General features: G+C 45.3%; 1 protein-coding gene across 1 annotated transcript in view; it reads left to right on the top strand.

Annotated features, from left to right (window-relative positions):
* Window positions 1-510: 510 nt before the first annotated feature.
* Window positions 511-10,967, top strand: part of LOC116840971 (eIF-2-alpha kinase activator GCN1) — a 12,488-nt gene continuing 2,031 nt past the window's right edge. The window contains exons 1-11 of the mRNA XM_032808374.1: window positions 511-911; window positions 993-1,095; window positions 1,292-1,487; window positions 1,573-1,912; window positions 2,261-6,074; window positions 6,209-7,694; window positions 7,814-8,450; window positions 8,580-8,924; window positions 8,992-9,185; window positions 9,457-9,668; window positions 9,765-10,018. Coding sequence (XP_032664265.1) covers window positions 897-911; window positions 993-1,095; window positions 1,292-1,487; window positions 1,573-1,912; window positions 2,261-6,074; window positions 6,209-7,694; window positions 7,814-8,450; window positions 8,580-8,924; window positions 8,992-9,185; window positions 9,457-9,668; window positions 9,765-10,018 — 7,596 coding nt within the window. The 5' untranslated portion in view covers window positions 511-896. The remainder of the gene's footprint in view (window positions 912-992; window positions 1,096-1,291; window positions 1,488-1,572; window positions 1,913-2,260; window positions 6,075-6,208; window positions 7,695-7,813; window positions 8,451-8,579; window positions 8,925-8,991; window positions 9,186-9,456; window positions 9,669-9,764; window positions 10,019-10,967) is intronic.

Below are 10,967 nucleotides of genomic sequence, written 5' to 3' on the forward strand. Positions count from 1 at the left end.
ACGCATTCTGATTGGTCCGCGTGGTGACGTGAACCAATCAGAATGCGTTGGAGCGAGTAGGGGCATGCGACGCGAACAAACCTAAAGGCATTTTCTATTTTTGATTAAAATATGAAAAAAATTATTTTGTATTTGTGATATTTGTAATCGGATGAAACGTCAACAATTTGCAAAATCGCACTACTGAATTCATAATCTGATACGTGGACATTATGAGTCTATCCGAAATATTTTTGTTTTCAAGTAGTATGACTCAATGCTGGCAACAGCATATTCTACGCGCTAAATTCAAAAGATCATTTTTTTCAATTATGAAAAAATAAAGTTCAACGGACTCTAATTGCAGTAAAAATAACAACAGTGAAATAATATCGAAGAGTATTTTATAGGTTAATTTCTAGATCTCTCAGGTATGTTGAGTGTATCAAATCATTAAAAATAGGAATAGAGAAAATCAATTCTCATTCTCTGTGACTTACGTAGCAAACACATTTTTGTACCAAATGGCTTGCTCCGTGTCACAGCTGTCATATGTTTGACAGTTGCTTTTGGTTTCTTAAACAAGGAAAAATAAAGGTTTAATATGCGTCTAAAATAAAGTCCCAATTTTATAAACCATATGTTCTGCTGAACCGATATTACAGTAATAAGCAGGCAAACGCACTCGATAAATGGAGCATACAGGCAATAGAGTAATATTGGGAATTTTCTCGAAGTAAATAAATATAATTCGTAAATAAGTTTATGTTTATTAGCAACAGAATAGCGCGAAGTGGCGCATTTTCTGATAGCGATTGAAATAAAAGGACACGACAGTCACGATTCTAATCACATTTGCGCGAAATACGTGGTCGCGAAGAGCGGCGCTTTAGTATCGGTCCGGTTTTTGAAGAAATATGGCGGATGTCGAGGTAAGTTAGTCACGTGGAGCACGAGAAAATATCGTATGCCTGCGGCTCGGCGCTTTGTAATCGGCACATATTTTGTTGCAGTTAGCAAAAGCTCTAAAGGATCTACCGAATCGAGTTCAGACCGCCAGCAAAAAGGAGCGGCGTGAGGTTTTGCAAAATGTCGTCAGCGTGTTGTCAAATCCCGGTGAGTATTGCGAGAGGAATGTTTTAATTTTTGATTAAGAGATAAGTGACTTCGGCATCTGCCGGCGATCCGGAGAGAAGAGGCAAGATTCACTCTCGATGCTGTTGTGCGCCTTTCATGATTTACATACAAATTGTGCGCGAACGGCGTATCGATGATCGAGCGGATATGTGATCTACCTTCTCGTTCGTTGCAGGCATTAACGAGAAAATTGTCAACGGAGTATGTAAAATTCTATCGCTTACCTTACATAGGTACAAAGACAGTGCTTCGCAATCCTACGTGAGAAACCTGATCGTAGAATTGCTTAAGAAACAACCAGAAGCAACTGTCAAACATATGACAGCTGTGATCACGGAGCAAGCCATTTGGCACAAGAATGTGGTTGCTACGTAAGTTATAGAGATTGAGAATTGATATTTCTATTCTATCTTTAATGATTTAATGGTGTTATTTTAAAATATTATTTTTTTCTAGTTTAAATACCTCTTTAACTGCATATGTTGCATTGAAATGGTCGACGTTAGTTATTCTCTATGGATATAACAAAGAAATGGATATTACTCAGATCTTACCAAAGCTCATCGAAGCTCAAGCAAATCTATCTGCTGCAGCTGTTGCATCTGGTGATGTGAAGCTTTCAAACAAGGTATACATGTTACTTGTTCATGAATGGACAATTATGAAAGACATAGAGATTATATATGTGGAAAATTTAACAAAACTGGAAATTGGGAATGGTACGATAATTTTGGCGAGTTTGCTCACCAAATATCTAGTTGTCTCCAAGAGGAACGATCTGGTGGAACAGCTGAAGGTAAGAAAACTAAAAATGACAGTAATTTTATGTTAACACTAGTAGCTACCAATAAGTAATGACTTATTTCTATCAGAACAGTTCAAATTACAGGTTTTTGTAATGCAAAGGTAAAATTGTTTATTCTTTTTCATTTTATTCAGCATCAATTAGAAATATAAAAATTGCACTGTTTTATATAAATAAGTAATATTTGTATGAAATTATAAATCTGTCATTATGATTCTTTTGTTTTTAGTGTTAATGTTAATGTTAATTTTAGTGTTAATGTTAGTTTTAGTGTTAATGATTTTCAATAAATATGCTGCCACTGTTGTAGACGTGCATATTAATTTACATAAATTTCAGGTAAACATGTTAGATGTATTTATTAAAGTAACTATCAGTTGCAAGAAGAAACCGGACTTATATGTAGTCGACGTAGCCGTACCGCTTCTTCGACGATTGACCCATGAGGAATTCAAGAACCAATTGCTTCCCGCCCTGCAGAAAGCTATGTTGCGGAATCCAGAAATTATAATCGAATCGGTCGGTCACATATTGAACGGACTGAGTCTCGACCTTAGCCAATATTGCCTAGAGATTAGCAAAGGGCTGTTTGCCAATCTACACTCCAAAGAAGACTTGGTGCGTGACAAAGCGGTCGGGGCTTGTCGCAAACTTGCTTTGCAATGTTCCGATACCACGGCTTTGGAGTCGCTGTTGTCATCAGTGTTTGCGGTATTCCACGGCTCCGAGGGCAAGCTCACAGTCGCGACTCACAAGATCTCCGTGCTGCAAGGAGCCGGCAATCTCAGCTACAACGCGGCGTCGGGCAGCAGCGTGCAGAAATTGGCGGAGACTGCGTGTGAGCATTTCGTCAAAGTCCTTGAGACCGAGGTGCACGAGAAGACGTTGATACACGCTCTGGAGATGATGGCACTGTGGTCGAAGAAGTTCTCGTCCAATGTGCCCAAGAGCGTGGTGGACGCGTTCAAGAAAGGAATGGCGGCGAAAACATCCACCGCTGCGGTGCGCACTGCTTACATTAAGCTGTTCTTCTCGACTTCCGCCACCTCTTACGCGAGCGTGATAGCACCAACTCTCGCGCAGGCGATAAGCAGAGCTATGCAGCAGTGCGCGCAGCCAACAGCGGTGACCGAGGGTCTGGTCGCCTCATATCTGCTGCTGAAGTTCGTGCTGGCCGACCAAGTGGAGAACGATAAGCAGAGTGTGCTGTGGAGCGCGATTGATGAGCAGATCTTTTTCTCTGAGAAGTTCCTGTCGACCTGCGGCGACGACATCTTGTATCATCTGATGTTGCTTTGCGAACGACTTGTCGGCGAGTTCTCCGATAGATTGAACGAGAAAGCGTTGAACGGAGTTCACCGCGCTGTCGTGTCCTGCGCGACCGCGCCGAATTCCACCACGAGACAACGGTGCTTCCCGTTGGTGAAGAAAGTCATGACCGGCTTGAGCACTTACGCACCGGCACAGGCTCTCCTGGCGGAATTCAACAAGTTTCTAGAAAATGTTAAGATCAAGTCGGAGACGGACAAAGAGAGCAGAGAGGAATCCTCGATGGGGGAGATCACCGGTCGGTGTCTCGCGGACGGTTTGTTCGCCCTGTGCTCTGGCTCTTTCTTGTTCGACGTTCCCGCCATGCAGATGACCAGAGACGCCTTGCTTCCGTCCCATCATCCGGCGTTGCTCAAGGCTATGCCGAATTTGTGGTTTAAGATAGCCAAGAACTACAATCTCGTGCCCAAGGACTTCCTGCGTAGCTACAGCAGCGAAGTGAGGAAGATGTTGATTCAGAACTACAGACCGCTGGCGAATTACGAGAACGCGCTCATAAAGGTTGTGTCCTTGGCGCCGGACGCTTTTCTGCCCGCATTAGTATCAAACGTGACTAGTAAGCTGGACGATCCAGAGATTCTGAGAGTTACCAAGGACGAGTATTTCACGTATCTCACTCCCGAGGGTGAGCTTTATGACAAGAGTGTGTTGCCTGTCAACGACGAGAATGACATTCTCAATTCAATGAACATGAAGAGAGAAAGTAAAGTTTATTCATTCAAGGAACAACAGGAGGAGCTTCAGCTACGGCGCGAGTTGTACGAGAAACGGAAGAGGGAAGGTAAGATCAAGGAACCAAAGCTGACGCCGAAGCAAGAGGAGACTCTGAAGGCGCAGATTGCGAAGGAAAACGGCATTCGCAAGAGATTGACAGAGTTGAAAGTCAAGATCGACACTGCAGTGTCTCTAGTCACATGCTCGATACGTGGTAATCGACAGGAATTGTCTCTGTACCTGAAGGACTTCCTGCCGTCGATCTTGAAGAACCTGGGTTCTCCGTTAGCTGCACCTGAGATGGCAGAGCTTTTTTTGGCTCTTCGTCAAACTGTGACAATAGACAACAGCGCGATCTTGGGCGATCTAATCGCTCACGTCACACTGCGGCAACTACAGCCGCAATGTGACCTGGACCCAGCCTGGGAAGAGGAAAATCTCGACGTGGCGGTAAAGAGAACATTGAATTTGATCCATACGGTAACGATCAAAAAGAAGGAGTTATTCACGGCCTCCGCCTTCTGCTATGTGTTCCCGTTCGTGAGGAAGACTCTGTTGACATATAAGGACGACGGTATGATTGTACAAGGATTGCAACTGATACAGGAACACGCCAAGCAGAGAGGCAGCACCAACGAGCTGAAGGACCCGAGGCATCCCAGACTCTTGCCTCGCAAACAGATGTTCGACCTGCTAATCGAACTAATGGAGAAAACAACCGGTCGGGTGCAGTCTCACGCGGTCGCGACTTTGCTGGACGTCGCACATTCTGGTAGCGGCCAACCTGGCACGGCAATCGCGACCAGCGAGGACATTGACTCTCTGATCGGCGCGCTGCAGAACTCATTGTCCACTGTGAGGGACGCCGCTCTCCGAGGATTGGCAGTGATACGCCAAGCTTTCCCATCTCACAAAAAAGATCAGGATCAACTAGACAGGCTCACCAGGAGAGTATGGATCGCCCGGTTTGATGTGAGCGACGAGAACAAGATTCTCGCCAACGAGCTGTGGAACGCGGCCGAGCTGACCGCGCGAGCAGAGGTACTCTGCGACGAATTGATCCAAGACATCGCGCACCCCGTGGAGCCGGTGCAGCAAGCGGCCGCGCACGCGCTGGCACAGTGTTTGGCCACTGTACCGCATCTCACGCCGTCCGTTTTGGATAATGTGCTGCAACTCTATCAAGAGAAACTGGCCATGATTCCGCCAAAACTGAACGACTTTGGTCGTGTGATCGAGCAACCAATTGACACGTGGGGACCACGACGCGGAGTAGCTCTCGCATTGGCGCAGATAGCGCCGCTTCTCACCGCCGACACGATACACCGGCTTGTACAATTCTTCGTCTCGACCGGATTGGGCGACAGGAATCAATCTGTGCGCACGGAGATGCTGACTGCCGCAGTCGCCGCGGTCGACCTTCACGGCAAGGTCAACGTGACCTCTTTGTTGCCTGTGTTCGAGGATTTCATGGACAAGGCGCCGAAGATTGGCAGTTTCGACTCGATTAAACAGTCGGTCGTTATCCTCATGGGTTCCTTGGCGAGACATTTGGACAAAGACGATCTGCGCATCAAGCCCATCGTGATGCGACTGATAGCCGCGCTCTCCACCCCGTCGCAGCAGGTGCAAGAGGCCGTGGCGAATTGCCTGCCGCACCTAGTACCTTCCATCAAGGAGGATGCGCCGAAAATCGTGGATAATTTAATGGATCAATTGCTGAAGTCTGATAAATATGGTGAGCGTAAAGGCGCGGCTTACGGATTGGCGGGTATCATCAAGGGCATGGGGATACTTGCGCTCAAGCAATTGGACATCATGACCACGTTGACCAACGCTATCCAGGACAAGAAAAACTACCGACATCGCGAGGGAGCGCTATTCGCCTTCGAGATGTTATGCACGATGCTCGGAAGGCTATTCGAACCTTATATCGTTCACGTACTGCCGCATTTGCTGTTATGCTTCGGTGATTCAAGTCAGTATGTGAGAGCCGCCACCGACGACACTGCCCGGGTGGTTATGAGCAAGCTCTCTGCCCATGGTGTCAAACTCGTTCTGCCCAGTCTGCTAGCGGCTTTGGAGGAAGACTCGTGGAGGACGAAAACGGGTGAGCAAAAAAAGAAGCAAAAATATAATAAATTTTGCACGCTACGTTCTATGTAGAGACAGAGCGTTTAAAAGTAGAGAACCGACCTTTCTTTATTTTATTTTCCTTTTTCTTATATTATTTTTTACTTTTAGGATCCGTCGAGTTACTGGGCGCAATGGCTTACTGTGCACCGAAACAGTTAAGCAGCTGCTTACCAAGTATCGTGCCCAAACTAATAGAAGTGCTAAGTGATTCCCACACGAAAGTGCAGGAGGCCGGCGCAGAGGCTCTCAAGGTCATTGGCAGCGTCATCCGTAATCCGGAGATCCAAGCCATCGTGCCGGTACTCTTGAAAGCGTTGCAAGATCCTTCGCATAAGACCGCCACCTGCTTGCAAACATTACTGGACACTCAATTCGTGCACTTTATCGACGCTCCCTCGTTAGCTTTGATCATGCCCGTGGTGCAGCGTGCTTTTCTCGACCGCTCCACTGAAACCAGGAAGATGGCCGCGCAGATCATCGGCAACATGTATTCGTTGACGGACCAGAAAGACTTGACCCCGTATTTGCCAACTATAATCCCAGGTCTGAAGACGAGTCTGCTGGATCCTGTACCCGAAGTCCGCAGCGTGTCAGCGAGAGCGTTAGGCGCAATGGTGCGCGGTATGGGAGAATCAAGTTTCGAGGACCTACTGCCTTGGCTGATGCAGACTCTCACCTCGGAGAGTAGTAGCGTCGATAGATCCGGTGCCGCTCAGGGTCTCTCGGAGGTGGTGCGTGGGCTGGGAGTCGAGAAGCTTCACAAGCTCATGCCCGAGATCATCAGCACGGCAGAGAGGACCGACATCGCGCCTCATGTGAAAGATGGTTATATCATGATGTTCATATACATGCCAAGCGCTTTCACTACGGAATTTACACCGTACATCGGTCAGATCATCAACCCCATACTCAAGGCTCTTGCTGACGAGAACGAATACGTGCGGGAGACCGCTTTGAGAGCAGGGCAACGTATCGTGAATCTTTACGCCGACTCTGCTATAATGTTGCTTTTGCCGGAACTGGAGAAAGGTCTTTTCGACGATAACTGGCGCATCCGTTATTCGTCCGTGCAGCTGTTGGGCGATCTGCTGTACAGGATCTCCGGTGTGTCCGGCAAGATGTCAACGGAGACCGCAAGCGAAGACGACAATTTCGGCACCGAACAATCGCACTACGCTATCATAAACGCTCTGGGCGCCGAGAGACGGAATCGTGTATTAGCTGGCTTGTATATGGGTCGTTCAGACGTAGCTCTGATGGTGCGCCAAGCGGCTCTTCACGTTTGGAAGGTTGTAGTGACCAATACGCCGCGAACTCTACGAGAGATACTACCGACACTATTCACTCTCCTGCTAGGATGCTTAGCGAGCACAAGTTATGATAAGAGACAAGTAGCCGCCCGGACATTAGGCGACCTGGTTCGGAAACTAGGAGAGAGAGTTTTGCCAGAGATCATACCTATCTTGGAGAAAGGTTTGCAGAGTGATCAAGCCGATCAGCGACAAGGAGTGTGCATTGGTCTGTCGGAGATCATGGCGAGCACCAACAAAGACATGGTCTTGACCTTTGTTATAAGTCTTGTGCCGACGGTGAGGTGAGTTGAACACTAGTTAGCGAAAGTCTCATACAACCAAAGCGCGAGAATCGTAAACCACGTTTTTTCATGATCATGAAATGCGAGTTAAAAGAAGTATCGTTGTTGTCTCGTTTCAGAAAAGCACTTTGCGACCCGTTACCTGAAGTTCGGCAGGCTGCGGCAAAAACTTTCGACGGTCTGCATTCCACGGTGGGCGTTCGCGCTCTTGACGATATATTACCGGCTATGTTAACGCAATTGAATTCGCCCGATACGGCCGAGGCGGAAAACACGTTGGACGGCTTGCGCCAAGTGATGGCGATCAAGTCGCGCGTCGTACTGCCGTATCTGGTCCCGCAGTTAGCTTCACCGCCGGTTAACACGAAAGCACTCTCGATACTGGCCAGCGTGGCAGGTGAAGCATTGACACGGTTCCTTCACAGGATCTTGCCAGCATTACTCACTGCTCTTTCCAGTGCTCAAGGAACCGCGAATGAGCTGCAGGAGCTCGAATACTGTCAAGCCGTCGTGCTTTCCGTTACCGACGAAGTAGGCGTTAGGACTGTGATGGATCAGTTGATGGAAGCCACGAGAGCGGAGGATCTCTCAAAACGGCGAAGCGCCGCGACATTACTCTGCGCGTTTTGTCGTGATACTCGCGCAGATTACAGTCAATATGTGCCGCAGTTGTTAAGAGGTCTGATCCATCTGTTCACCGACGAGGATAAAGACGTGTTGCAAATGAGCTGGGAGGCGCTCACTGCCGTAACCAAGGCGAGTACGCTGCGCTTGTCGAGTATTAATTTAAATAAATATAGTAAGGACGATATAAGACACGATTGCAGATGCAGTTTTCTAAGAAGATTAGCTAACTCTCTGTTGCGTTTTTGTTACTTCTTGCAGACTCTATCGTCGGAGCAACAGATAGCACATGTGCAAGACATTAGGCAAGCTGTTCGATTTGCAGTATCTGATCTGAAGGGCCAAGAACTCTTGCCCGGATTCTGTCTTCCCAAAGGAATCACGCCAATTTTACCTATCTTCCGAGAGGCCATATTGAACGGTCTGCCGGAGGCAAAGGAACACGCTGCTCAAGGATTGGGAGAAGTCATAAGGTTGTCGAGCGCGTCCGCATTGCAACCAAGCGTGGTGCAGATCACCGGCCCGCTCATCCGAATTCTCGGCGATCGTTTTAACTGGAGCGTCAAGGCGGCCGTACTGGAGACACTCGCGATATTGCTTGGAAAAGTATGTATAATAATTCTGAATATTATCGAAATTATTGATATACTTTACATATCGATATAATCGATAGGTTGGTGTTATGCTGAAACAATTTTTGCCACAACTACAAACTACCTTTCTGAGAGCTTTGAACGACAGCAATCGACAAGTCAGATTAAAAGCAGCGTATGCTCTCAGTAATTTGATTGTCATCCACACACGTGTAGATCCTTTATTCACGGAGCTTCATACCGGTATTAAGACAGGAGATGATCCAGCGATAAGGTAGTCCCGATTATTTCCATGTAATTTATTTCTATATTATTCTAATTTATTTCTATATTATTTCTATATAATGGCCCATATTTCTTGAATTCTTTTTGCTAAATTGCTAAAAGCGTCTCTAAAAGTAATTTATCGATTGGAAAGCTTATAAGCTACTTTTAGAAGTGCTTTTAGCGATAGATAAGAGTTCAGAATATGGAGCTGTAGCTCATATCTATGCACATAGGACTGTTGTGTTTCGAGAATTTACTATTGATACTTTCTTGTACAGGGAAACGATGTTGCAAGCTCTCAGAGGCGTGCTAACGCCCGCTGGCGACAAAATGACCGACCCGATGAAGAAGCAAGTATTCGCGACGCTCAGCAGTATGCTGAGTCATCCGGAGGACGTAACGAGGAACGCAGTTGCTGGTTGCTTTGGCGCCCTGTTACGCTGGTTAAGCCCAGAACAGCTGGCGATCGCGTTTAATGATCATCTTTTATGTGAGTTTGCAAGAATTAACTAATGGGAACTTCAATTTGCGATTGAAGATTATTAATGAAATGTTTTGCTTTTGTATTAATTGGACATTCGATTAGGTAACGATGTCAACGCAGACTGGATGCTCAGACACGGACGTTCGGCCGCGCTTTTCGTAGCGCTGAAGGAATCACCCGCCACAGTATACAATCCCAAGGAGAAGGACCGCGTGTGCGCGGTAATACTCTCATACTTGGCCGCAGATAGAGTGCAAATAGTCATGAACGGCGTGAGAGCGTGCGGGTATCTGTTTCAATATCTCATGAATGAGGCACAGTCTGTACCGCAGCAGATTCTGTCGCCCTTCGTCAGGGTAAGTTCGACTTTTCAAGTGGTATTTTTCGTCGTAATCGATGTCTGTTTGAAAATCAATCTCTCGATGATCTTGGAAGGATGCGACATGAAATGTGTGTATTAAGAAAAGATAATGGTTGGATGGTCAGTGAAAAAAATATTGCAAATATTTTTTTTAATCCGGGAGTGGGCGCGTATCGGTCATTTCCCCGTACTTTTTCGTTTTCTACTTATATCACCTAATCTATTGACATTATCGTATTTTCGCTTTTACGTAAATTTTCTTTGATGTTTTCTCGTATAGCATGGAGAAGTAGACAACGTAGCGCGCTTATTTCTATGTAAAATTTGATACGTTTTTAGCGGTCTAAAAGACCATAGCGCGCCTACTAACGTTAGTCTTTTATCTCTGCCGCGTCAGTATCGCTCGATGTGCCGCCGAACGTCTATTGTCTTTCCGACATCGTAGTTGGACGGTTCTCTCTTTGTTGAATCAATAAAATTTTCAACAGCACGCGTAATTGGAGTATATATTCTTGATTCAATAGTGATTAAAATTAATATTTGAATTATTGAAATAATACATAATGTGATAATTTTAATATTGTCATTAAATTAAGAAGATTTATTCTCTATTTCTAAATTTATCAAATAAATTTTTAAGTTTATTAAATTAATGTTTAAGTTAATCAAAGTAAAACAAGAGAAGCAAGAAATTCTTATTTTATTTTATTAAACTAAAAGAATGTCATTTTTTACTAATACAGTTAAAATAAAAATATTATGATTTTATTTTTAATATTCACATATGTATAATAAGTTTAATATGTTTAAACATATTAGATATAGAAATGGTAAAGAGAAAAAAAGATGGGCAAAAGAAGAAATAGTAATATCATAAAATTATTTTCTTCAATTATTATGTTTCTTTTAATAATTGGATTGGTAATTTCTTAATACACATATAT

Source organism: Odontomachus brunneus, unplaced genomic scaffold (genome assembly GCF_010583005.1).
Source record: "Odontomachus brunneus isolate Ranch 3 - 2012 unplaced genomic scaffold, Obru_v1 Obru_scaffold_013, whole genome shotgun sequence".
NCBI lineage: Eukaryota > Metazoa > Arthropoda > Insecta > Hymenoptera > Formicidae > Odontomachus > Odontomachus brunneus.